Source organism: Cimex lectularius, unplaced genomic scaffold (assembly GCF_000648675.2).
Source record: "Cimex lectularius strain Harlan isolate CLEC.00 unplaced genomic scaffold, Clec_2.1 scaffold59, whole genome shotgun sequence".
NCBI classification, from domain to species: domain Eukaryota; kingdom Metazoa; phylum Arthropoda; class Insecta; order Hemiptera; family Cimicidae; genus Cimex; species Cimex lectularius.
Window position 1 is genome coordinate 718758 of NW_019392794.1, and position 27600 is coordinate 746357.

General features: G+C 34.6%; 3 protein-coding genes across 8 annotated transcripts; 2 read left to right on the top strand and 1 right to left on the bottom strand.

The window, feature by feature from the left end:
* Nucleotides 1–185: 185 nt before the first annotated feature.
* LOC106661818 (ubiquitin-fold modifier-conjugating enzyme 1) lies at nucleotides 186–3753 on the bottom strand. The gene is made up of 4 exons (XM_014385481.2): nucleotides 3531–3753; nucleotides 612–743; nucleotides 381–548; nucleotides 186–318 (listed from the first exon to the last, which is right to left on the bottom strand). Exons 1-4 carry the CDS (start codon nucleotides 3651–3653, stop codon nucleotides 241–243), a joined length of 501 nt encoding a protein of 166 aa, XP_014240967.1. The 5' UTR covers nucleotides 3654–3753; the 3' UTR covers nucleotides 186–240.
* Nucleotides 3558–11105, top strand: LOC106661816 (kelch-like protein 18). 6 transcript variants are annotated; one of them, XM_014385476.2, is made up of 11 exons: nucleotides 3558–3903; nucleotides 4798–5024; nucleotides 6081–6281; nucleotides 6411–6541; nucleotides 6614–6754; nucleotides 6837–7035; nucleotides 7117–7414; nucleotides 7517–7739; nucleotides 7811–8027; nucleotides 10570–10960; nucleotides 11023–11105. In XM_014385476.2, exons 2-10 carry the CDS (start codon nucleotides 4944–4946, stop codon nucleotides 10957–10959), a joined length of 1881 nt encoding a protein of 626 aa, XP_014240962.1. In that variant the 5' UTR covers nucleotides 3558–3903; nucleotides 4798–4943; the 3' UTR covers nucleotide 10960; nucleotides 11023–11105. The 6 variants fall into 6 exon arrangements, with proteins under 6 accessions (XP_014240962.1, XP_014240964.1, XP_014240961.1 ...); XM_014385475.2 differs by lacking the exon at nucleotides 3558–3903 and adding an exon at nucleotides 4603–4726; XM_014385478.2 differs by lacking the exon at nucleotides 4798–5024 and having other exon boundaries at nucleotides 3570–3903.
* A 5338-nt stretch (nucleotides 11106–16443) lies between these two features.
* LOC106661942 (eukaryotic translation initiation factor 2-alpha kinase) lies at nucleotides 16444–27295 on the top strand. The gene is made up of 14 exons (XM_014385710.2): nucleotides 16444–16839; nucleotides 16912–17038; nucleotides 22143–22293; nucleotides 22374–22723; nucleotides 22791–22934; nucleotides 23478–23595; nucleotides 23666–23779; nucleotides 23856–24066; nucleotides 24136–24453; nucleotides 24779–25147; nucleotides 25984–26359; nucleotides 26426–26599; nucleotides 26782–26946; nucleotides 27026–27295. Exons 1-14 carry the CDS (start codon nucleotides 16712–16714, stop codon nucleotides 27209–27211), a joined length of 2931 nt encoding a protein of 976 aa, XP_014241196.1. The 5' UTR covers nucleotides 16444–16711; the 3' UTR covers nucleotides 27212–27295.
* Nucleotides 27296–27600: the final 305 nt, after the last annotated feature.

The following is a 27600-nucleotide window of genomic DNA, read 5'->3' on the forward strand; positions in this document are numbered from 1 at the left end:
TGATATATTGATTGATTAATGAGTGGAAAAATATTTTTCAATTGGCCCGAATACAAGCTTACAAGAGAAAAAATGAACTGAAAAATAAAAACAAATAGTAGATATTATATTCAACTTGTTTTATAAGATTTAAATAATTTGAAGTATATCTTAGTGAAAACAATGTGGAATCAATAAAAGGACAATTTAGTAATGTCATAACAAAATTTATTAACAGTAATAAATATGAAAATAAAACATTTAAGAAGCCAGCGATTTTTCCTTGACAATTCCTTTTTCAATTAAATCTGGCACTTCCACAGCCAACCAAGGTCCAAGCTACAAAAAAGGAAAAAATGAAATACAATAAAAAAAAAGATTATGCGTACAAAAGCACTTACACCTAGAGCCATGGCGTGTGCGATGCCAAATTTCGGTACGTTACGTCCCCAAAGAGGTTTGAAATGGTCTGAAAGGCAGATTTTACCTCCTCTAAACATTTTCGAAGTCTTGCCGTCCAATTCAGGCAATGCGATTTCAGGCGCCGTCAACGGGTAAGTGACCGGAATCTATTAATATTCCAAATGAGTAAAAAGACTCGGCAAAATTAACTGATATAATTTGTGATATACATCAAATTCGATGTCAAACTCATATTTGATCAGGTTGTGAATGAACCAGCACTTCCCAAACCACTTGGTACCTTCGTAATTTGATTCCAGTCTAAACCAATCATTATCGGTTTTTTTATTGTACTGCACATACTGAAAAACAAAAGCAAAAGCTAAAAAAAATTTCAAATCGAATTACATACATTTGGTACAAAGTATAATACTGTTACTGCATTTTTTTTTTTTTTTTAAATCCCCAAGGATCTGAGGGGATTTCAACTACAACATTTTAGAACCCTTGGGTGTTGGTATTTTTGAAAATTTTGAAAAAAAATTGTATGTATGTCGATCCAAATTCAGGGTTGTTGTCAACTCTGCAGCAAGCAGGCAATTCCAGCTTTTGTGTAAAGATAAATTACCAGCAGCAGTTCTCATCCGTCCTTGGATCTTTTTCTTTTTTCAAAAATACCAGCACCCAAGGGTTCATATAAGAGAGGGTCTCTTTTAACATACGAAGTTAGGAACTCTCGGGGTGCCGATGTTTTTGAAAAAAAGACCATTTGAAATTATATTGGTATCCTACAGTCCTGCATTTGAACCTGGGACCTTTACCTTAAGAGCATTGTGTCAAAGCCTTAACCGTTGCATTTAATAAACAACTACTAAAAATAAAAATCTCTGCTTCCTGCAACAATCAGAATAGGGGATTCAATTCTATAAGCGTGTGTATGTATGTACATGCATGTCATACACACTTAATATATATAGCCAAGGAGAGGCACCCTTCATGAGTATTTCATGAGTGAGATAATGAGCAACCTATCTCTATATGTCAGACACACAAAGGCTTTGGCCTAAAAAAAATTAGGGTGGGTCAACTTCGCATGGCCTATTCTTTATCAGTCACTTTTAGTCAGATGCTTCTCTGCCAATCCGGCCAACACTGTTACTTGTTACCACATATGCAGTTTCCTTCAGATAACTTTATTACAGCTCAAAGAAAATAATGGCCTTCCATACTTTCTTTTATTATTAATTGTCTGATTGATTTACTAGGATCTTGTTCACCAGAAAGTTCAACGATAATAAAAAATAAAGTCTAAAATAGGCTTGATAAATGAGAAAATAAATGGCTCAAAAATTAATAGGGATATTTGTAATTTATTTTTATTACATTAATTTCAATTAAATTAACTTATATATTCTTGTTAACTGGATAAAACAAAATAGAGCATACAAATCAAAAACAAACAAATGTTAATCCTAATTATTAATAACGGATTTACTTAAGAATAGTAAACATGAAGATTACTCATTTTGTAAACAAACACATGTTCTTGTGTTTTCTCGATCCTAATCCATGGTATTCTCATAACCACAGGAAAACATAATCGTGAACCAGAAGTTCCCAATATTATTGTGAAAATGAGTCATCGAGGTCACCAGCAAGTGGATATTGCAGAGGCAGTTAGCATTTCTCAGAGTGTGGTATCCTGGGCTTTAGCCCAATTCAAGAAACTAAAGTGCCAATAGGTGTCCTGGTAGTGGATCTCAGCGCACTACGACGCTAAGGGAGGATAAAAATACTGCCAGTGCTGAAGACAGAACCATTTCCCAGATCCTAAATGAAGTGTGAGATGTTTTGGCAAGGCCTTTATCAAAACAGAAGATTTGTAATTGTTTGTGGGAAGTTGGCCTCACATTGTATACTCCTTTAAGACAATGTGCAGCAACAGCCCACCACCAGCAACTCAGGAGAATATGGTGCAGGGAGCACCTAGAAGACAACACAATTGGCATGCCTACTGATGAGTCGCGTTTCTGCCTGTATAAATATAGCAGGTACCAAAGAGTTTATCAAGAACTGGGGATGCATACAATGCCCCAGGTCATTCTCCCTTCAGTGGTTTTGAGGAGGCGGTATAATGGTCTGGCTTGGGATTTACAATGGAGGACAACTCCATATTGTTGAAGGCAACCTCACTGCAGTCCGTTACATTCAAGAAATTATCAAGGACTGCATCCCTCAGACCAGAGATCTCATTGGCAGGAATTTTCGATTTCTGGTTGACAATGCCAGACTTCATAGAGGCTGAGTTGTTCATCAATGTTTAGAAAGCCTGGGAATTTCCCCCATTGTCACCAGACCTCAATACCATTGAGCACTTGTGAGATGCATTGCAGAAAAGGCTTTTCGAGGAGCACCTTTTGCAGCCAGTTGACCTGCAACAACTATGGAGTGAAATTCCTTATGAAATTAGTTACACTTTATTAACAGTATGCCAACAGGTGCGCAGAGGTTTTAGTTAACAAAGGACGTTATACACATATACGACGTTATATTAATTGTTATAAAAATCATCATAAACAAAATTATAGAATTAAAACCTTTTATTTTGTAATTTTTCAAAATCCCTTAATTAAATTTTCCTTCAGCAAAAAACATAATTTCTAATAAATTTTAATGCAATTTATAATAAAAATAAGATAAAATGCTAGGTAAAGTAAATACTACAAAACTGGCAATATCCCTATTCATTTTTGTACACTTTAGTTAATTAATGGTTACGAGAATTTTGAAAAAAGCGGGCTTTTGACGTCTGAACCGTTGGCAACATTGAACGGAACACACAATACAGCTATAACCACCCAGAAGGTTAATTTTTAACTATACTACACAACATTATTGAATTAAAATTTAAAAACCAACTGTACATTTAAATTTACAAATGATTAGACACTTACATAACACACTTTTTCGCCTGGGATATGAAAACGAGGCCGTGCCATTAATCAAGGAACCGACGATAGCTGATATGTTTATTGGTACATGTTCACGAAATTTACATCCAGTGTGGTATTAAACTGATACTAAGGTCCCAGACGACTTCGATCCGACAAAGCAGAAAGGAAAAACAGGTAAAAGTATTAACGACTTGCCTGGATTAACGACTGGTACTCTTCTTTAAGTCGTAAAGGCCACAAGTCCTTGTCCCTCGGGCCGGCTTTCGTCTTCAGGAGTGGAAAAGACTTCAAAGTGCTCTTGGCACAGTCGTCTGCCATCGTTTCGACGTGGGACGAAAGAAAACGAAGGCCCTCCAAGTGAAAGTCGACGGGTCGACGCGTAATCGCATATTCGACGGGGTGACGTCGTTCGAATCGATTCGGTTGATAAGCCGTCGTCGATTCATCGAGCCGTTATCACTCGTCTGAACCTTCTTGGAAAAAAGACTAGAAGTAAACAAATACATCTATGGAAGTAATGGAGATCCAGCCTTAAATGAAGAAGAACAAGAAGTTCGACTGTTAGACGGTAATAAAAATAAAAAACACTATTTCAAATATTTTCTAACGCATCTCTGGTACTGGTCTGTAACTCATAATTGAGCAGAAGATAACGCTCAAGAATGACAGTGACTGCAAAATTTCAAATAGAATGTAATTATCTAAAGCATAAAAGTTATGCTGTTATAATTTCAGAATTTTGCTTTTACCAATGGTAATTATCAAACATTTTGTAATTTTTAAAGATCCCATGTAGCTAACTGCAATAGATACATAGAGCTCTGCCAAGTGTATACTACATTCATTTGCTATTTTGATTTACACTCAAACTCATTTTTTGGGTCGTAGAATGCACATCATGTACCTTCCTCTATTCTGGAACCATCAGTGAAAACTAGGCGGTGATATCATTGTGGATTAAACAATTTGCTAATAATAAACAATTAGCAATTCGTTGATTATTACCAACTTCTGCTGACTTTTACCTTCATCCATCTTTTTCTTTCCAGCACTATACGACAATGTTCACTGAGTTCATTTGTCAGTTTGCCAAATTCAGATCAGAAAAATAAACTGAGTGTAAGCGTTTTCCTAAGTTCAATCATTTTTCCTTGCAATGATAATGATTGGAGACTAGGAAGTGGGGTTTTATGTTCCTCAAGTATTGCAGTCTTCTGGCTTACTGTACTTTTCCTAGTTCCTCATTAAGGACCCCATACACAATTCAGCCAGCCTGTTAGTTATGCCTGAACAGGCTGCCGGTGATCAAATGAAAATTCAATCGACCTGTAGCAAGTGCAGGCAAGTTGGAACAGATAATGGCCACCTTTCTGTACTTTTCTGTTACCCCTGTAAAGTTAAAGTTATTAACTTAAATTACTATTAAGTAATTAAATTAATTAAGCACATTATTCTGTTAAAGACATAGGTCAGATTGGCAGAGAAGCTATCACATATCAAGAGCATTTTGTGGAGCAGTGTGGCCCTCGGAAGAAGGGTCATCCTCACCTGGTTAAGAATGGGCCATGCGAGGTTGATACACAGACACTTACTTTTGGGCCAAAGCCCATGTATGTGCATGGATGCAGGTTGCTCGATGTGCCCCACCTAAATGAATGGTGCAACTCCTTGATTCTATATAGAGAGCGTGTAGGTATGCCAGTTGATATGAGAATCGTGCTTGAGCATGGCAGCAAGTAACTGGGTCCCCTGTTCTGGTTCATGGAGATAACAGGGTATTGCAGGTAGTAACGATAGTGTTGTGTCCATAGCATATGTTGAGATTGACTGAAATAAGGCTCATTGACCCCACGGTCATGGGTTTGATACTCTTGCTAATATTGTAAAATAAGACCATTAATAAAAAAGTTATGACTGACATTTGAGTCTAATGTAAGTTTCTTTGTTTTTACCTTGTTTAGTTTTGCTTTACAATGTGCTTGTGTTTTTGGTGGCTACAACTTCATTTGGAAGTTGCACAGCTGGCATGTTTCCTGAGATCCCTTCATATCCAAGCTTCCATATTAGGATTTTTTTCCCCCTTCGGATTAGAGAAGCGTTTAGTACTTCCAGACCAGCTATACATAATATTACATGCAGGCCTTGGCTATCTTTATACCGTCCTGCTAGCTTTACCATACAGTGATGAGCACCGAGTCAACACCTAAATCATTGTGGATCCCACCTCTTTATACCTTTAAGAAACCTTTGTATTCAAGCTTCAGTCTATTAGATTTAAAAACCACCCATCCATTGCAGACCAAATGTTTATACAATCATACATTAATTAATTTATTATTAATATTTATTTTTAAGTTTTATTTATTAATATTACTGATTAAATTTGTTGATTTAATTCTTAGTTATTTTTTCAAACTTAAAAATTAGTTGTACAGAAAATGAATTGACCAAAAACAATATATTTTGTGTGATTATTATCTCTAAGGATCACTTAATCCTGACAAATAAGACAGAATGTAAGCAACAATATAAACGACATGTTCTGAGCTGCAACAAGGTACAATTCAATTTTGAAACTAGATCAATAATTGTATGTTTTAGTTTGTTAGCCTTGAAAAGGGGCATTGGTCCTGAAATATTTTTAAAAATAATTTCTACATTAATCTAATTGAAACAAATTTTCGCATTTTCTATGAGGATTTCATATCAATCTTGTTTAAGAGATTTATTGCTAATCTTGTTTAGATGGATGCATCTGAAATGTCCGGGAGTATGACATTTGAGGCAGGATGCGACCCGGAGAAGAAATCGCTCGCACTCACAAATGGAACCGTTTCAGATTCAGTCGAATGTGTCATTTTCCAGCAGTTTGACATATTTGCCCAGGGGTTCTCGGCCATGGAGGACATACGCAGACAAGGCAAACTGTGCGATGTCACCCTTAAGGTAAACTTTTTTCTGCCCCGATGTTTCCTGTTTTTATTACAATAATAAATTGTAATTAATAAGGCATTTTCATGTACCCACTTTACTGTTTTCTTCTGTTAGAAAATTTTACATTTAAAATTGTTACAGGTTGATGATCTATCGTTCAGTGGCCACAGGCTTGTTTTGGCAGCATCCATTCCTTATTTCCATGCTATGTTTTTGAATGATATGGCTGAAAGCAAACAGAAAGACATCACAATTCATGGCATTGATGCTGTGTATGTTTACTCAATGCAATAACACTTAGAACTTATTTTTTTAACTTTTTATTTTTTTTTTAATTCAACTAGGGCCCTGGAAGCATTAGTAAACTTTGCATATAGTGGAAAAGTCACAATAAACACAAATAATGTTCAAAACCTCATGGTTGGTGCATCCTTCCTTCAATTAATGAAAGTCAGAAATGCTTGCGCAGATTTTCTGAAAAGGAGGTAAAACACCTTAAGGTTGTTTTTCATTTGAAATTTTTAAGAAGATTTTTATGTTTGTTTGATTTTTTGTTTTTCTTTGCAGATTCCACCCTCATAACGTCCTGGGCATCAGACAATTTGCTGACACCCTTGGCTGCACTATCCTAGTTGAATCTGCTGACAAATATATACAGCAGTATTTCCATGATGTATCACTCTCGGATGAATACATGGCTTTAGATATTAACGAATTACTTGATATAGTGAAAAGAGACGAACTTTATGTCATTTCTGAAGAGCAGGTAATTATAAATTGTATATGAAATGAAAAAAAAAAAAATATATATATATATATATTAAACATCTTTTTCAAATTGCACCAGGTGTTTGAAGCGATAATGCGCTGGGTGAAAAAAGACTGCGAACTCCGAAAGTTAGAACTGCCCAGGCTTTTGGCCTCGGTCAGACTGCCGTTGTTGGCCCCACATTATTTGGTCGACAGCGTTGCTACTGAAGAGCTAATCCGTACATCACACGAATGCCGGGACCTCGTAGATGAGGCGAGGGACTACCATTTGATGCCTGAAAGGCGACCTCTTCTCCAGAGTTTCAAAACAAGACCGAGACGTTGCAATTTCATTATGGGGCACATATTCGCCGTCGGAGGCCTTACCAAATCAGGTACTTGAAAGTCAGAAATGTTTGCGCTGATTTTCTGAAAAGGAGTCATTTTAAGTCCATCGAAAGTTTTAATTGAATTTAATTTTTTTTTTTTTTTTTAAGGTGATTCGGTATCAACAGTGGAAGTGTTTGACCCTGTAGTCGGCAGGTGGAGGATGGCAGAAGCTATGAGCATGCTCAGATCTCGTGTGGGAGTCGCTGTCTTGAAAAACAGGCTGTACGCCTTCGGTGGCTATAATGGCACAGAGCGGCTTTCAACTGTTGAAGTTTTCGATCCAGTTAAGAGAATCTGGAGTAAAGTCTCACCCATGCACTGCAAAAGAAGGTTTGTTTGTGTTTTAACAAAATCAAATATTTTTTAAACATTTATTTTATTATTTTTTATAATGTTTTTAGTGCTGTAGGTGCTGCAGCTTTAAATGACTGTCTTTATGTGTGCGGTGGTTATGATGGCGTTTCCTCCTTAAACACAGTTGAATGCTACCAACCTGACACAGACACTTGGATGATTATAACATCAATGCAGAAACACAGAAGCGCCGGTGGTGTCATTGCTTTCGAAGGCTTTGTCTATGCGCTGGGAGGCCATGATGGCTTGTCTATTTTTGATTCAGTAAGATAGTATAATTTAATTTTGCCTTTTATCCCCTTCTTCTTTCCCCATGCAGGTGTTGACTTGGCGGTTGTAACTTAAACCATTTAATATTTCTTTTAAGGTGTGTCCCTCTTTGTGATGGAACCACATTATATACACTGCTCCATAAAAAAAAAAGTGGCACACTTTGAATTTTTTAAATATTTTTTTATGTACTTGCTTTTGCTGTACTATTAACACCGATATTTTTTATAATTCGGGTATTTAATAAAAGATTTGGTTAAAAAAAAAATAAAAGTTTTTCTCACAAACAAAAAAATTAATTAAAAAAAGAAAAAATCACTTTTGTGTACGAACATTATAAAACAAACTTAACCATCTTTAGTAGGGTGAATTACACTATTAAATTTGCTCTTATTACACACTTTAAACTTCTCAGCGTGCTCATAATTGAGCTTTTAACCACTTCTTGAGGAATTTCATCCCAAACCTCAACTAATGTAACTCTCAGTTCATCCCAAAAGTAATCAATGAGTTCAAATCAGGAATATGCCTTCAGATGTAATTGTTGCCAGCATGCATAACACTGGTGGCAACAGTTGGTCTTGTATTAATTTGCATAAACAAAAATTGTTCACCAATAAACGGAGCAAATGGCACCATATATTCCTCAAGAATTTCTGTCACATAAACGTTTTTACCTTAAAGAAATTACACTCTACACCGTAACTAAACAATCTCCAAACGACCCTCTTCCGGCAATGTTGCATTGGCTGTAGAGCTCTACAGCAGCTCGATAAACTCGAAGACGTCCATCTGGTGAATAGAGAGAAAACTGGAACTTGCCTGAAAACATAACATTCCTCCATTACTGTTTCTGCCCAATGTTGATGTCCCTTGCAAACTCCAAGCAGTTCCGACGTTGGTCTCTGGTAAGCACTGGATCCGTTGCTGGCCTTGTGGGATGTAGACTCACTTCTACAAGTCTCCTTCTTACTGTTTTAGCGCTAACGGACACATTCTGCACAGTTTGAATTCTTTAAGACTTTTCAGAAGCAATGGAAAAGTGACATCTCAGAGTGAAATCTGATAAATCGATCATCAGCTGGTCCTTTGACTCTTGGCCCGATCCTGGCCTCCGAGTACACCTTGCAATCTCCTGGTACTACTGAAACAACTGTTGTTTTAGGCAAATCTAAAACTCTTGCAGCATAATGCTGATTTCTTCCATCCTCAATGAGTGCAATGATATGGGCAATTTGCTCGCTGAATCATTTTTTGTGCCACTGACGCATGAATAAAGGCATTTTTAAAGGGTTAAATGCCCTTGTTGATTATTTACCTTGTGAAGATTTTAAATCAAATTATTAATTATAATTAAGCAGTTTTGTCTCACTATTAGCATCAAAAAGTAAAACAAAACATATGACTGAAACATTGTCAAATTAAAAAAGAAATTAAAATTTCACAGTGCGCCATTTTTATTGTGGGACAGTTTATTATTGTTAAGGTAAAGTCAAAAATGCTTTTAGTTCCAAAAAAATCTGCTGGAACTAAAATAATTTTTGAATATACCTACAATAATATTTAAATCATTCAAGTCAATTCAATGCAGGGTATTGATACATTGAAAACTTGTTCAGGTCAATCGGCTCAACCTTCTTGTGGTCATGGGTTCAATTCCCACCATTGCCCCTGGCCTTTTTTTTATGGTACACTTCCCCAACAATACATTGTCAAATACACACCATTCTCTAGTTAATATGTTTGAGACGTATGGCCATTAAAAAAATAATAAAAATAAAATTTAACACGTTCATTATGGCAATGATTTTTAATACCACTCCCAAAATAAAGGATTTTTGAAGACAATGCATTACAGGGACACCTGTGTCATTCTAGAACAACACCTGTATGTAGTCTCGTAAGGCTTACTTTGTTGTACTGGACCAATGCCCACAATGAAACTGTTGGGACGAAAACATTCCAATGTATTATTTTCCTTTTAACCAGACTAGTCAGGTGATAGTCTGAAGGAGTAAGGTCAGTTCTGTAGGGTTAGAAACATTTCCATTTTTAATAGCTATTTATATTAATTTTAAGGCGGTTCCCTTTCCTAAGACCTATAATTAACAAGTTAAACTATGAGCCAACGTCACTTGAAGGATTTTGTAGACATGCATGGCAATACAGATATTTTTATGTCAATAAAATGAATATTTAGTGTTTGGACAATTTAATTTCAATTTGTTATCTTTATTGTTGTTCTTATTTTATTTATTAATGTTTTCAGTTTATGGTTTGTTTTTGGTTTTTTAATTTAAAAACTGTTTATATTTTCATTCACCTCCAGCAGATGAAATTTTTCTGTACTGGTACTTATTTGTAGCAGTAATTTAATTGTACTTTATTGGATTATAACAAATAAAAGTGTCTACATTATTATTTTCATTTTATATTCTGGAGATTGCCTTATTAAATTAAAACTTAACTAAAGTTGATCTCCAAAACTTGTAAAAGTTTATTATAAAACAAAAAAAACTTGTTTTATTTCATTTAGGTTGAACGTTATGATCCACACACTTGTGAATGGACATCTGTCACATCGATGATGACGAAAAGGTGTAGACTTGGTGTGGCGACTCTAAATGGGAAGCTGTACGTATGCGGTGGCTATGATGGTGTCACGTTCCTCCATACGGTGGAAATGTACGACCCTGTGACTGACAGATGGAAATTTGTTGCATCAATGAACGTCATGAGGAGCCGTGTCGCCCTGGTCGCCAACATGGGAAAGCTTTGGGCGATCGGGGGCTACGACGGCACGTCGAATTTACCTACAGTCGAGGTATACGACCCCAACACAGACTCTTGGTCTTTCGCCTCATCAATGTGCGCCCATGAGGGCGGTGTAGGTGTAGGTGTAATACCAATTTGTAAACTCGAATAAGGTCAGTAATTGAAACATTTAATCTGGTAGTAGATAATAAATATTAATAATGGTTCGTTGCAGGCTCAGCTACATCTGGCCGGAGCTAATTCTGCTCAAAACCAGGTAGACTCCGAAATTCAGTTTCAATAACTCTCAAGGCATCTACATTATTAATTTTAAACAAATCAACTGATTTAAAAATAAATCCAATTGATTATTTTTATTTAATAAAACTTTTTTTAGAATAAATTTTCAGATTTAAGCTTTGGCCCATAATTGATTCAAAAACTTTGTCAAGATGCTCCTGTCACTTAATAAAATCAATTCAACCTTTTCAAAGCAAAACTATAGAGACAAAAAAAAAATTTCTTAGAAAATCAATTTAATCAACGTACAAAAGTTAACAGTGTAAACCTTCAAATAATCTTTCATGTAAACTTGTCTTTAGATGTAATTTTAATTGCATAATAATTGTGTATGGGATAGAACAGATTACTTATAATACATAATATGATAACTTGTGAATGATAAACATTTAAGTGGTAACTTGTGATAAAAAAATATTATTAATAATTAAAATGTGGTCTCGCTAACCTAATATTATAACTATTTTCCAAAGTATCTTAAACATCACTTTATTTTTGTTAATAATATTTGTGTAATTTAAATGTTTGTTATTGTGAATAACTAGAGATTGAAGATTGAAATTCTCATCTTTCCAAATCTTGTACTTATTTGATGCTATGTTGGGATCCTGCAGTGGGTAAAAATTGGATTTTGTTTCCTCCTATGCTGCTGTCCATCTCGCTTTAACTTCTCGATTTCCATGTGCATTTAGATTTTCATATAAGAGCATTTATTAATTTAAAATAAAATTATATATGGATAAACAAAAAAAACTAATTATAAACTGAAATGGTTTGAAACTTTTTGTATATTTTTGAAATATGTAACTAATTTGTGATCAGTTTTAAAATTAATTGTTGAAAGTTTTAAAATTTAAATGAATGAAAAAAGAATTTATTATAAATATCCAGTTGTATGTTGTTTTTGTTTTTTTTAAATAAAATATTACACCACCTCCTCCTAACCCTACCCTAAATATCCCACTAGCTAAATAATTTTTTTAAATATAATATTTATTTGTATCCTGTACATGAATTTTACATGTACGAACACTACAGTCAGCACTGTTCTTGGAAGACATGTGTTATGAGAAGCCAAGATTAAATGCAAAGAGATCTCAGGGCCACTGTCTTTTTATGCGACACGGAGGGTTCTTGGAATGTGAAGTAGACGAGAGGGCTTGAACCTTAGGGCTAGGATGGATTGAAAGATGAAGTGAAACTTGAGGAAGCAGGAACAGATCAATTCTTAAACGAAGGAAATTTTTAATGAAGAGAGTGATAGTAAGAAGTTTAGAGAATTCTTCTAAGAACTTCTGATTGGAATGATCTGGTTGAATATTAGACTGCTTGGTGGTACCCCTCAGCTACACACCATATGTCCAGATAGGTTGAAGTAATGTTTTGTACAGTTTTAGTTTTTTCTGTATAGTCATGACTGATTTTGGACTTATAATTCATTGTAGTTGTACAAACAGTCTATTTAGTTTTTGTCAATTTAGTCTTGTGTGAGGATTCCTCATCAGTTTACTGTCTAATTATTTTAACTGTGTAGGTAGTTCCATGCCTAAAGTAACAGCAAAGATGACTAAAAGGAACAACATTCTGAGGAGGCCCAGTCAAGGCAACTTGCCTTGGTGTCTCCCTTTTCATTCTCATACGCCTGGAGTCAATTGGAATAATACTTTTACGTCTTAGTTTAATAAATATTGAAGGGCACATTATTAAAAACTAAAACCAGTTCTACATACTAGAGTAAGCAGCATGATAATTGCAAAATGTGGTCATCTATTTTATTTATTGTTACACGAATGAGTGATGTTAAGCACTCAATGTATTATGAAACAAACAGTACAATTACAAGTGTACCTAATTTACAAGTAAAACCCTTGTAGATAAATAACAATTTACAATTAATATGATGTTAATGACAAGTATGGTAACCAAATTTCACAATAAAATTCTGATTAAAAAATATTAAATGGATAAAGAAAAAAAAAAGAGTTAGGGAATTTTTAATAGAAGACAAATGATCTTGAGCCAATGACATTTGAAGGCAGATTATTACAATTTTCTACGACACAGTTTGAGAAGAATGTTGATCCAATTAATTTCTGCAAGCACTGTTTTTGAAGTTGCATGCAAGGCCACAAATTTTAGAGGATGTATGTAGTGAGAAAAGTTGAAGCGAAGAGTATATTTATTTGTAAGAATGTTATAGGTTTCGATGAGATCTTGCAATCTGTATAATCTTGAAGAGTTGTGAAAGAGGAATTTAAGTCAGTTGACATAGCAGAACAGCTTCAATTTTTTGACTAGTTTGTCTTTTTGAAAGTAGGGTTCCAAATACTACTTGCAAACTCTAGTATGGGTTGTACATAGCTAAAACCAATTTTTTTAAGTATTTCAGGCGTTAACAGAAATGTACATTTAACTTGATGCATGAACTGCTTTAAAACTTTTGATAGTGTTATCCCAAAGTCTTTTTGAAAGGATGTAGAGGCCAAAGAACTACCATCATGTTTGTAAGTTAAACAACAGTCTTTACCACCCACGCTCTGCTTCCATCTATGAGGTACCCCAGCTAAATACCAGGGAAAGACCTCAATTGGGAAAGAAAGTTCCAGTGGTTCCCTCCCCCCAAAATAAGAGGGATTTTAAGGGGATAAATCTCAACACTTATACCTTTGAAAAATTTTCTTTAATTTAAAACAATAAATTTACCTAGAGATATAAAAATGATTATTTAGAAAATACGTATACAAAAATAATTATATTAAATTAAATTAAATAATACAAACTTCTTTCATAAAAAATAACACAATACCATGAAATATACCATGATTAAAGTTTAAATATAAAATCTTTCTTAAAATAAACATTTTCAATTATTTACTAGATCGATGTATACAACTCGTTTCCAGTAATGTATGCATCATTACATAAAGTTTTCCCTGTACAGAAAACCAAACTCATTCAAATACTCAGCAATACTTAAGTTAATTAATTCCGCCTGATTAACACCCAAAAGTAGCAACCAGTCAGAAATCTTAGCAATTCAAGCATTCAAGTGATTTGGATCAAATGCAAAAATACTGATTTCATTGTGAATTTTGTCCTTTATATCACTGATATAAAAGATTAATAGAATTTGACCTAGGAATGATCCTTACGGAACTCCACTAAGCACTGCATAGGAATTAGAATATGCTTGATCAACCTTGACTTCAAAACTCCTGTCAGAAAGTTAAAATTTTATGTGTGGTGATTAGTGACCGTTAATCGATGATTATTCAGAGATAGTGAGATGCGGTCTGGTGTGATGTAGGTTTCAGAAAAACATTTTCTTTATCATGCCAATGTTTCAATCTTTATTGAGATCATCTTCAGGGCTCAAAGTGTTTGCTTTCTGTGTAATTGTGCTATTCTTGCGTGTCGTGTTGAGAGTGCCCACTGTTCATGCTAATAACTATTCCATACAGACAAACAATATGTACATACATCAACAAGTATGCACCTATGTTCGACATTGAAACAAATGAGAAAAAATTATTAGGGGGCCTAAAAAAAGATAAAATTGATAAATTAGTTTCTACAGTTGAAAGAAGATGGTGATGAATTAGCAACGTTTCAGCTTTCTTAATACTCTAGAGTGTGTGTTTGAGTTGGAACTGGAAAAAGGGAGTTGAAAAAGAAAAACTCAAACACTGGACAAATACTCCAGGTAGAGGCAAGCTAAGAGATTTATAAGCATCTCAAAAGGAAGGGGAAAGAACCCCTTTTTCCCAGCAGGCAGGATTTGAGAAAAACTATAGGCCCCTACCCTTTGGCCTTTTAACTATCATCTTTACTCAATTAATTATGCACAATTTTTTTTTTTTAATGAAAAATTTGTGTCAGGTGGGATTCGAACCCACGACATTCAGCTAAATAAGCTGCTGCTCTACCACTTGATCTACTGTGACTTCGATCGCCCATGCCACAAACTTCCCATTTCGACTCCCTATTTATTCCAATTGTAAGTCATGGGTTCGAATCCGACCTGTGACACAAATTTTTCATTTCTAAAACATTGTGTATAATTAATTAAGTAATTATATAATTAAGAATATCTGATTAAAAAATAATTAAAAAGTTAATAATTATTAATTGATCAAGTGGACCACAAAAACTAGTGAAGTTAGTATTAATCTAGATTCACACCTGTGAATCGAACACAGTCCCTCTAATGTAGTACAATAGTTAATAAAATGTGTTTCTATATGAAAGCGTGATTTGCTTACAATTGGAATATACAAGGAGTCGAAATGGGAAGAAATGCGATTGAAATCATGGTAACTCAAGTGGTAGAGCAGCGGCATATTTAGATAAAAGTTAGAACTAACATCTAAGAAGATGGGCATGGCTGAGACAAAAACGTGCCGGCTCTATCAGGAGGAACTAGAGACATTGGCCCACATCCTTTACAAATGTAAAGCATTAGCCTGTTTACGGTACAGCCACTTCAGTAGGGCATTTGTCATACCCAAGGAGATCCAAGGAGGCGCCAAGGAAAGTGCTCAATTTTATAAAGAATAGTGCACTTTCCAAGGAATAGCTAGCTGTATGCTCTAAGGGTTCCACTATACACTTGTTTAGGTCGCAGTGGAGGAGAGAATTGTATTCTACATTAAACCCAAATAAACCATTTAAATAAAAAATTCAGACATTTGTTAATTGCTGTTAGCTCTGTAGTGTAGATGTAGTTGCTACAGTGCTTGGGAAGTGAGAACATGTAGGTACAATTGGTCTCTACAAATGCTGCACTGGTACCATTTTCTTTTCTTGACCCATCTGTAAAAACGAGCATTGGCCTCGATAGGGATGTTTTAACTCGAAGAAACTCTTTTTTTATATATACATAAATTTTAAAAAAAATTAACAAACAGGCAGTTGTACTGGACATAATAAAATATTTGTAAGTAAAGACAAAAAGAATCTGACAGTATGAAAAATACGACTGTATTAATTACTGAAATTCCAATGAATTTTCTAATCGTAACGAAGACCGTGATCAAATTATTTAATGAATAATAAGAATAATGGGGATTGTATTATTAATAAAATCATCTGACCTTTCTCGCGCAAACTTTCAAATCGAAATTGTTTTTCATCTGAGATAATCGAGAAGTCGAGAGTGTCAGTGAAGGATCGATCTTTTACAATACATTAAAGGAAAACGGAAAAAATATGTTTTTTCTTTTAACTTTACGAGTTTAGTTTTAATAAATAATTTAAATTATTTTTATTTTTTGTTGTTTAACAAAAACTAAAAGGTTCTGTTTACTTTGAAAGTTGTATATCGCTTTGAAATCGAATAAATCGAAACATGGGTTGAATCGTGTTTTAAAGTCTGAGTCAGTGTTCGTACAACTGCAAGAACGAGTTGGAACTTGTACGTTCATGGTGTATGTTCGTTTATCAACAAGGAGAGTTTGTTGTTTTTACCATGAAAATAAGGAGTTGCGATTTATTCAAAACTAAGTGCATGCCATTTGATAAGATGCTTTAACCGAAACGAGTTGTCCTAGTCGGAAACAAACACCCAGTCCGGGTATAACTGGCAAATACCTGCTTGGACTCGGTACAGGACATATTTACGAATTATGCTGCGGTTGTACGATGTCGTTTTATGTTTTTTCCTATTCGTTGTTGCGCCGTCGTTTCAGAACGAGAACCACGAATTGGAAAAGCTTCCAATATGCTCTAACCAGTTGTCCAAGGAGTTGAAAAAGTATGGCTTTATTTCAATTTCTTCTTTATTTTATCTGTGGATCAGTGTTCACTATATTCCCGCTGTTATTAGGCTGGTCTTCGTGAGCACCCTCGATGGAAGGGTCTCAGCGCTCAACCTCGAAGACGGTGGATCAAAGGAGTGGAGCGTACCAACTGGGCCAGGCCCTATGTTATCCTCCAGCATACACAGGCTTGAGGTGAGCAATTGACATTCAGCGCAAAACTCCGGGAGCAGGCCCTTCACCAAATTCCAAAATATAGGACGCATACAAAATTGACATTTTATGAAAACAAAACATTGACCTTACATGTCCTTTGTTGATAACAAATCTTTTTTGCATTAGTTCATTATCACCATTTTTTTACAAACTTTTAAATGATTGATAATTTTAGATCAAATTATTGTTCGATAATGAATAAATATATGCAAAATGCTGTAAGATACACCATTTGTACTAGTTGGCATGATTATCTCAAAAAGTTTTTTGATATTTATGCCTCTCGTTTTTACTATTTCTATGATCCAAAATGAATTTGCATTGATTGATGACATGGCAATATGTCTAATAACTGATAACAAGAATATGAATCTTCATAGATCAGATAAACTTTTTTTTTTTTTTTGTCTCGCGTAAATACTTCTTATAAATTTGGTCTTCTGATTTCCACCATCACATTACTGGCACTAGATCACTACCTGGAGGTCATGTATTGAGGACCACCTGGCCCTCTTGCACTTGAGGGATTATGGGGCAAGTAGGTCTCTGGGCCAGTGTCGTTTAAGGTGATAAGGAAGATTATGGGGATGGGAAATACTAAGGGCTTGAACGGAAGGGAATCAAATCTTGGACGAAAGGAATGTTGAAGCCATTGTAGATTGTAAGATTAGATAATAGTAGGAAGATTTAGATAATTTGTCTAAAGACTTGACTGGAAAATTTGGATGGGTTGGGTATTTGAAGGCACCACGTTACCCAACAATTCTGCTCTGTATGTCTAAATAGGTTGAATTATTTTAATTAATTAGTTTTGTAAATCTTATTCGGTTAGTCATGTTTAATTTTGGTCCTAGCAGTCTTATTAATTTAATTGTCCTGATTTTTCCGTTCAGTTCTTATTGCTTCATTCTAGTGTGTTGATTCCGTCTAGGTACAGTCTTCAGTAATTGACTTGTGAGGATGTCAGTAATTCCTTGTTGGCATATAGTCTGGAGCAATACTTTCTGCACCATTCTTTGATGAGCATGAGGTGTTTCTGAATATTAGTGGCGGTTAGAATGGGATTCGGGTTCGTACGTAACATTGTGTTAACATCCACATAGGTTGAAAGGATTGGTAGGTCAGTTATTAATAATTAAAAGTTTATTTATATTCTAAAATGCTTTGTCAAAAGTTTAATTATTTTTGATATGTTTACTTGCGTAAAACACAATTTAAAAAACTATCACTTGATAGCTATAATGAAAACTAGCTTTAATTGTACTAAAGAATCTTTGTGTTTTATTGGTAATTTTTTTATCATTATGATCTTTCTTTCCTTGACATTCTTAAGTGATTACATATGACAAAATGCCTAAATGCAACTAGACCAAAACAGGAAGGATAAGCAGGCTGTAATAATCAGAACTGACCAAACTGCATATTTATTACCCCCCCCCCCTGTCCTCAATAAGTCTTCAATTTATTAATAAATAAACCTCACAATCGTTATATTACAGTTTACACTGTCTTGATTTTTTTTTTTTAACGAGGGTTCGAACAGTAGAGGTCGTATAAACCCTCAGGGTGCCGATGTTTTTGAAAAAAAGCCCATTTGTCGAATTCGACCACTGGAATCGAACCCGGGACCTTTACCTTACAGTGATAAGCGCCGTGTCAACACCTAAACCATTGCGGCCACCGATGCCCTCTTGAAGGATTGTTAATAACCATTTTGATTGTTATAATGTTATTTTATTAGGGTTAATCTATTCTTGTTGAATCTGAATTTTTTTAATATTGGTTGATTTAACTTTGTTTAAAAGCTTTAGATATTTGATTCCTTCTGAATTGGTAGTCACGAGACTGAAATTCTGTTAAGACATCCATTGTACCGGGCATTATCATATTTCTCAAATTCTCGGTTTGAATGCAGATTTGCCTTTGGAATTATTAAAACTAAATTTTTTTTTATTTAGATATACTTAAAACAACTTGAAAAATAGGGAACAATAAATCATGATGTTTTTATTTCCCTACTGCGTTTGATGAATTATGCCATTAGTAACTGTTGCATCATTATTGACACAAGAATGACGTTAATCAGTAAATAAGAGAGAAAATTCATAAATGATTTTTTTTTATTACCAGATACAAATTCAATTGAATGTTTTGTTCAATTATAATGGTACAAATTATTAAACTAATAAGTGTTTTTAAATTCATTTTATTAGCACGGGGGGGGGGACTATTTAACAGTTGTTATTTTGTGTAAATCATGTTTTCATAACTTGCCCAAATGATAAAACTATAGGGAAGTAAAATATATACATATATAAATATATAAATAGTGGAAGTATAAATAAGTTGCACTAAAATTAATATCTGCTTCTTTATTTTGATTAATTGTCAATTTTAAAATTTGCATATGTATGTTTACATCCTTGTTATATATCCTTGTTATATATCCCTAAACAATCTTCCTTATCCTAAAGGAAAAAACATAATAAGGGAACAAATCTTTTTTATCCAGTTTTCTTAATTGCTAGTTGAGGAATCAGCCAGGGAGGAAAAGAGATCAGTGTTTATATTTGCCATTGTATTTCTAACAAAAAAGAATCCAACAGGACCGACGAAAAAAATAACTAGCTTTTATATATTTTGCCATTAAAACATTCCTTTAGATAGAATAAATAATTACTTTTTTCATAATTTTTTTATATAAGCTGATTGCCAACCATCATATATGATTTTTCAGTCTGACTTATTTCCCATCATATTTTGTAATTTATAATAACAATAATTTAATTTATCAATTTTTTTCTATGCATATTTTTTGCTGATATGTTCTCAGATGTTTGAGCCTGGTTTTATGCCTTGCTCGCTGGTTCTAGGTCAGTTGCTAGTTGTTTATGCAACACTATATTGATTTTTTTTCCATTTAACACATTTCAACACTGAGCACATCTATGAATTCTTGTTACGTTTTGTTCGTTTATTAAAAATTACAATTCTAATCTGCAAAAAATATTGGATGCTTCAACATTTAGACTTTATTTTATTTCATGTTTTACAAAGATGCATATGTTTGCATGTTTATTTTTGTCTATAATTTACATGCCTGTAAAACACAGTTTTTAATTCCATATATTCTTTAATATGAATTTTATAATTTTCGTGAATATTCTTTTCCTTGTTCTAAATCCTTTCATAGCAGCATTCTTTGTGATAAATATTTCAACAGGAGTTGTTAAGCTGACAGGATTATTTCAGCAAGCCTGTGTTTTTTATTTAAATAGTACATTGACATAATATCTTTGATATCATTTGATACGAGTATGTAGATTGAGATCTTTATCTAATACTGGCATATCAACAGTTGGATCAGTAGTGGCCATATCAACATCACATTAGTGGATAATAAAAAAATTCTAAGCTACTTGTTTGAAATTTAAATGTAGACTCTGATAGAACAATGATTGTTTGTCGACTATAAAAAATCTGTACTAAAAAAATGTATAAAAAGATTTGTTGACAACAGTTGATAATTAATAATGGAATTTGAAGTAAACAACTTAGCTCAACAAGGGTAATGACACATGCAGCGGTTTTGGCCGAAGTGTTTATCAAGACAAAAACTGAATCAGTGAGTCGTCCATAGTTGTAGTATTGTGCTTACACATATAGCGGTGCATACCAGCTGTCAGTTTTGAAACAGAGTCAGATAGTGATTGACATGACTCTAAAAGTCAATTTGGAAACCGCCTGGCATTCAGTATTTGCATTGATTTCATTCAGCCCCGACATATGTGGGGTTTCTTTGATTGATTCATTCTACCATTGGAAAGATTGATCAGCGAGATTGAAAAGCCCTCCTCCCTTGTGAGACTTGAGAACTCATGAGTAGATTGATTGAATGAAAATCTTAACAATATGTGTATTTCAATTAATTATTCTTTTTATGGTCTTGGTTGAGATGAAAAAGTTAGCGTCACAAGCGGGATTCAAACCCACGACCTTCAGCTCAATACGCCTCTGCTCTAACCACTTGAGCTATTGTGACTTTGATCTTTCCTAAACAACCGAAAAGAAAAAGATCTTACATAAAAAGAATAATTAATTGAAATAAGTAATTTGGTCAATTAGACCAATGAACATAAATGGATTAATATTCAATAAGTAAAAAAGTATCACTTTTTTTTAGACACCAGCTTCCCATGGCCAATTCATAAGTCGCTGAGAATCAAATCCTTTGAAAAATTGAGACATTTGGAAAATGGCAAAAAGAGGGAAAATTCGAAAGGTTGTAGGTTGAGATGGGGGAGTTGGTGTCACAAGCAGGATTCAAACCCACGATCTTTGGCTCAGTACACTTATGCTCTAACCACTTGAGCTGTCATGACTTTGATCGACTCGGACACCAACTCCCCATCTCAACCTACAACCTTCTGCATTTTTACCTCTTTGCCATTTTTCAAATGTTGTTTAATCAGGATTCATTTCTCAGCAACTAATGAAAATGGCCGCGGTGAGCTGTTAGTGAAGTGATTACTTATTTTACTTATTATATTAATTAAGTAGGTTTAGATGGGGAGTTGGTGTCCAAGTAGGTCGAAGTCACGATAGCGCAAGAACAGTGCCATATTGAGCCGAAGGTCGTGGGTTTGAATCCCACTTGTGACACTAACTTTTTCATCTCAACCAAGACCTTACATAAAAAGAATAATTATTTGAAATAAATAATTTGGTCAATTTTAAACTTAAATGGAATAATATGTGTATTTATTTACCTAATAAGACATTTTGAGAAATACTAGGGAAGAGAACTTAATAATAGCCTTAATAATAAGCCTTAACTTAATAATAATTTTTAAGCCCATTTGTCAGTATGCTGGATTTGAACCCGGGACCTTTACCTTACAGTGATGAGCGCCGTGTCAACGACTAAACCTTGTGGCCACCAACGCCCCGGTAACAGCTGTTTGTTGTTACCTGAATTGGTGTTTTTTATATTACAAATATTAAAGACACTGCATTTAAGACAACATTTAACTTAAAAGCCACAGTAATATGTGTAAATTGTTAAATAACAATTAATTTTTAGTTAACAAATAATGGCCAGTGGGTGAGGATGATTCCATCATTAAGCGGAGGACTTTACAAAATGGATGGCAAGAGTATTGAAGCCGTGCCAATAACAGCTGACAATCTTCTCAAATCTTCTTTCCGATACTCTGATGATTTAATCATATCAGGTAGGCCATTTTGATGATTGATTTTTCTTGTTTAATAATTTTTTGATTTATTATTATTTCATTTATTTATTTTTTATTAGGTGGCATTGAAAGTAGAACTTATGGTATAGATGCCAAAACGGGTAATGTCATGTATGAATGTTCGATGGCAAAATGTGATCATCCAAACGGCACCAACAAGCCTGCTGATGTGGTACTCGTCCAGAGGCAGACTCAGACTGTGAGAGCAATCGAACCAAAATCAGGTGTCGAAAGGTGGAACTTTAGCGTAGGTCAGCACGAGCTCAAGCTGTCGTCTTCGTCTAATTGCCACAACAGTGACAAATCCGAATCGAAGACGGACGACTTTTTCTTTAAGGTCATCGTCCCTGAAGGGCTGATTTGTGCTATGAGCAAATCCAAGCCTGGCATTGTCATGTGGAAGCACAAAGTGAGTAATTTATTTTAAGTAATTTGACATTTAAAATTTATTATGTTATGCATTTTTTTGGGTTTAGTTTGAGTTTCCAGTTGTAAATGCTTGGCATATAAGTAAAGGGCTTGTACAAAAAGTCGATTTGTTTGGGGGAACTCAAAAGCCTGAGAGCAAGTTCTACATTCCAGAATCACCTGTCCTTTATGTCGGAATGCACAACAAGCAGGTAAAGTACAAATTACTATCAAATATTTAAGAAAATTGGCAATATTTAAAAATTAGCTTACACACTGAAACGACTCCATCTGTCAGAAATATTGAGTGTATTTGTGAGAAGCACAGATCTAAAATATATAGTTAAGATTTTTATTGTGAATGGGTCCTCTAAGCCAGGGATGCATGGACTGTAAAGAACATTTTTTGTTTATTTTTTTAAGAATAAATATATATAAAAAATATAAATAATTTATATTGAGTTTTATAAGTTAAAAAAATACAAAATTATATAAACTTCACTGTAATAAAAATTCTATTTTTCTTAAAAGCGAAGCCTTAGGTAGTGAAAAACTCAAAAAATCCCAACTTGCTGGGATCGAGTCCCAGGACAAAACCAAACAGATGTATACAAATGTTTCAGTCGGTTCCAATCAGAGAAGGCTCATGATATTCCCCAAGTTGGGCATATACTGAAATTCATAAATCAGATGTAGTCATTTCCAGTATGAAAGCAGCCTAAAGCATTTCTTTCATGCAAGCTACGTCTTTTTAGCTGTACATCCAAGAAAGTGTTCTTCTGCAGAATAAAATACTTGAAAATATCAACAAACTAAACCAACTCATGATTGGGGATGAAAATCTTCCTAGCATACCTTGGAAACCGATTTATGGTATTGTGACATTTAAAATAGTTTCTGATTAGCTGAGTACAGTATCGATAGCCAAATTTTCTTGTTTTAGCTGGTGTACTTGGAATAGAAGGCTCGACAGATCCAATTTTACAAATAACAGATGAAACTAGCCATGCATCAACCACAGGTCTGTCAGTGCTTTACGCTTCTGAATATGTAAACGGTATTTATAACAAAAACTTTTTTTTCTTTTTCTTTTTTTTAAAATAATTATGGCATATAATCATTATAATTTTCAGGTCATGGTTTTTTCCTTTATGGGCCGGCATACAAAAAAGAAGATGCAAACAATATGTTGTGCAATTCAGAAGAAAAAGTAAATATTACACTGGAGCTGGACAAGAATCCAGATGCAGAAGATGCTGAAACGTTCATCGAGGAAGATGTTTATAAAGAAACAGAGACCGAGACCCCTGTACAAGTCATTATAGTATCATTTTGGTACTGGTGGTAAGTACTCGAATTTGTCACTTATGTGACCTCCATTGGATGACATTGTATAAATTTGTCATTTAACAGGAAAGAAGTCATGCTGACAAGTGTTTTAACAGCAATATTAGTTAACATTATCATACAGAGGAGGTTCATCAGTTTCTTATTCCACGTCAGGCAGAATGTTATAAGACAAGAGAGCTCAGGAGAGACGCAAAACACGGATGTGCAGAGTATTGGGACTACTGTAGTGCCGAACCAAATTCATGAATATGTTTCAAGATATTTGACAGATTTTGAACCTGTCCACTGCCTTGGGAAAGGTGGTTTTGGCATAGTTTTCGAGGCCAAGAACAAGATTGACGATTGCCATTATGCCATTAAACGAATTCCTCTTTCTAACAAGTAAGTTAGTTCTTTTTTTGTTTTATTATTTATTGAGCAAGTCGGTGATATCTTCATTAGCTTTGTTCACTAAAGGTGAAGGTAAAAGGTTGCTGGTCAGAATAAAGCATCAAACAATATTTCTCTAAACAAAAAAAAGATTATTTGAAACATTCATGATAAGTTACTAGTAAAATTAACATCGCAAAGATGCTAGTGGATGTATTGCACAAACTAGTACAGGACAAAGAAAAAATAATTAATCTTACAGTTATTCAATTTATCTTATAAGATAAACTTTTTTTCTATATAATATCAAACATTGCATTACTTTATGTTCATCCAGAGAGGAGTCGCATGACAGAATGAAAAGAGAAGTGAAAGCACTGGCCAAACTTGACCACCAGAACATCGTACGATACTTTAACTCGTGGGTCGAGGACCCGCCGCCCAACTGGCAGGAAACACAGGACAGGGAATGGGCTCATAAGTACAACAATAGCATGAATGAAATCGCTGTTGATCTGAGTAGCCAGCTGACGCCAACGAGTGAGCATGGCCCCTCACTCCGTAAGAGAAACATAATAAAGTCTCTCTGGGAAAAAGCATCCAGCTTTTACACTAGCAATGTGAAAATAGAAAATTCTTTTATTAAAGTGAACAAACAAAGAAAGGTGGAATATACAACCTCTGGATCTTCCATTGTGTTTGAAAGGTGAGAACTAATTTTAAATGACTTATCTTTATTTATTTGCAACTTTACTCGAATTTAAAGAGAACATTCATTTTTAAATATAAACATTTTTTTAACAATTAGTTTTTATAAAGATTGAACAACATACTCAATGGTGGTCATTACGTTTAAAGTACTCGTGAGTTACTCATCACTGTAAGGCTCACGATATACTAGGCATCCAAACGCTAGACACAAATAGTAGTGTCTGAACTGAAAATCGCTGACTGTGTACATTAACTGCGTGCAGACATACTGAGTGAACGCTGGAAAAGAGTGAACTTCTAGACGTCAGGGTTCCCATGTTTGAGGTGGGAGAAGAGCGTTTTGATGCCTAGTATGTCATCAAACATGAAAAGCAATTTTTTGGACACAGTTTTAAGTGTAGCATTTAGATGCCCAGTATCTCATGAGCCTAAGATTTGAATTCAAATCTCAGTAGCCCTGAATTCAAAGCAAACATACAATTCCCAAATACAATTACAGCATACATACTTTTTCTAAAAACACCGATACCCTAGGGGACCGCGGTAGCCGAGTGGTTAGCATGAGAGACTCTCACGCCGCGGTCGTGGGTTCGATTCCCACCGTCGCCTCTGGCCCTTTTTTCACAATAACCCCCCCAAATTTGATCACACATCTATGAATTGTCACTTGGCTAATATGCATAGTTCATAACGCAAAAAAAAAAAAAAAAAAACCGATACCCTAGGGGTTGATATGACCTTGCAGTTAAAATATCCGTGTAAAAAAATTGTTTACACACATTTTCTGTTAATTCTTGATCAGTTAGTTGATTACAGTTTAAATATGCCTAGATCAAAAAAGGATCAGAGTGAGTCTGTGATATTTGAAGAAGAGGAGGTAAAGGACAGCAATAACGACTGTAGCGAAGATGTGAGCAACAGCCGATTTAATGATGAAAGTCGTTATGACAACAGTTACCACAAACCAAATCTGAAGAGGCCTAAAACATTAGATCTCCACATCTCCGGTTCGACCAACTCCCCAATGCAGAGCAAGGGGAAGAAGTACCTTTACATACAGATGCAGCTTTGCCGTAGGGACTCGCTGAAGGACTGGCTCAGTGCGAACCAACAGCGGGACACAAATGAAGTGCTGAGGATATTCAATCAAATTGTCCAAGCTGTAGAGTACGTCCATTTTCAAGGGCTAATCCACCGAGACCTAAAGGTAGTCAATATCATAAATTCCCTTTTAACATTGTTCATAAATGAATTTTTGTTGTTATTATTACAGCCTTCAAACATTTTCTTTTCCCTGGATGGCCAAATTAAAGTCGGGGATTTCGGCCTGGTCACAGCGATGGCAGACGAAGGAGAGGAATTTTTGAGCCCTGTCTTGGGTAGGAAAGTGTCAAATGAGAAACATACTGCACGAGTAGGCACACAACTCTACATGTCACCAGAACAAGTTAGTTTGAAAGTTTGCAATTAACCTTATGCCACTTTGAGAAGTGAAACTGTAAATATTTACATATTCAAGATATCACAGTTAAAAAATGGGTTTATTGGCTTATCCATGACAAATTTTGAATTATTTTTTAAAAAAATTGTTATAAGAAATTTACATTAAAAATTACTTTTATTTTTTAGGTATCTGGACAGCAGTACGATTACAAAGTTGACATCTACTCTCTCGGGGTAATTTTGTTTGAGCTATTGACAAATTTCACAACCGAAATGGAAAGATGGAAGACGTTGGAACAGGTGCGAAAGCTCCAATTCCCATCAAAATTCAATGATAAATTTCCTCACGAGGTGAGTACTCTCTTAAACTGTCAACTAAATTTATAAACTCACAAAGACAGCTAATTGAATAAAACATAAAATCCTGCAGTATGAACTCCTCTGTTTGATGCTGTCCGAGAATCCGAAAAAAAGGCCGACGACCATTGGAGTGCGGGCGAGAGAACCGCTCAAGTCGCTGCAATCCGAAAGCTCCATATCTGACGACTGGCACTTTCAGCTGCCGCAGAGGCATCGCGACACTTCATTCAGTCGATCTTGCTCCGGTCAGGAATAGTCAACTCTTTTTGTGTAATTATTTTAGTTAAGTTTATTTATAAGTTTATAAATGTATTAGTATCATTACATACATTTTACCCCGGTGAGAATTCAGTTTGACAGTTTTTTTAAAAATAATTAGTAATTAATTTTAAAAAAATACAAGAGAAAATAAAGACAAATCTTAAAATTTTGACTGTTTCACAAAGAAATTTCTTGTTTAAAACATGATATTTTGCATCTCTATATTAAGGAAACAAAATGTGCTCAATAACTACCTTTTACATTTAATGTGCCTTATCCCATGTAGTAATTAAGCTTAGATAAGTGTGAATTTAAATTTAGATGTGATAAATTTTCCACCTTTATAAATAATATAACTTTTTTTATTTCCTTGAATATATAATA

Excerpts from the sequence above, each read along its gene's own strand:
- LOC106661818 (XM_014385481.2), bottom strand. The coding sequence starts at position 3,653 with ATGGCAGACGACTGTGCCAAGAGCACTTTGAAGTCTTTTCCACTCCTG. Across the intron at positions 744-3,530 it reads AGTACCAGTCGTTAATCCAG|TATGTGCAGTACAATAAAAA; the intron begins GCAAGTCGTTAA and ends TTTGTTTTTCAG. Across the intron at positions 549-611 it reads AGTTTGACATCGAATTTGAT|ATTCCGGTCACTTACCCGTT; the intron begins GTATATCACAAA and ends GAATATTAATAG.
- LOC106661816 (XM_014385475.2), top strand. The coding sequence starts at position 4,618 with ATGCCTGAACAGGCTGCCGGTGATCAAATGAAAATTCAATCGACCTGT. Across the intron at positions 4,727-4,797 it reads TGTACTTTTCTGTTACCCCT|ACATAGGTCAGATTGGCAGA; the intron begins GTAAAGTTAAAG and ends ATTCTGTTAAAG. Across the intron at positions 6,282-6,410 it reads TGTGCGATGTCACCCTTAAG|GTTGATGATCTATCGTTCAG; the intron begins GTAAACTTTTTT and ends AAATTGTTACAG.
- LOC106661942 (XM_014385710.2), top strand. The coding sequence starts at position 16,712 with ATGCTGCGGTTGTACGATGTCGTTTTATGTTTTTTCCTATTCGTTGTT. Across the intron at positions 16,840-16,911 it reads TTGTCCAAGGAGTTGAAAAA|GCTGGTCTTCGTGAGCACCC; the intron begins GTATGGCTTTAT and ends CGCTGTTATTAG. Across the intron at positions 23,596-23,665 it reads ACCTTGGAAACCGATTTATG|CTGGTGTACTTGGAATAGAA; the intron begins GTATTGTGACAT and ends TTCTTGTTTTAG.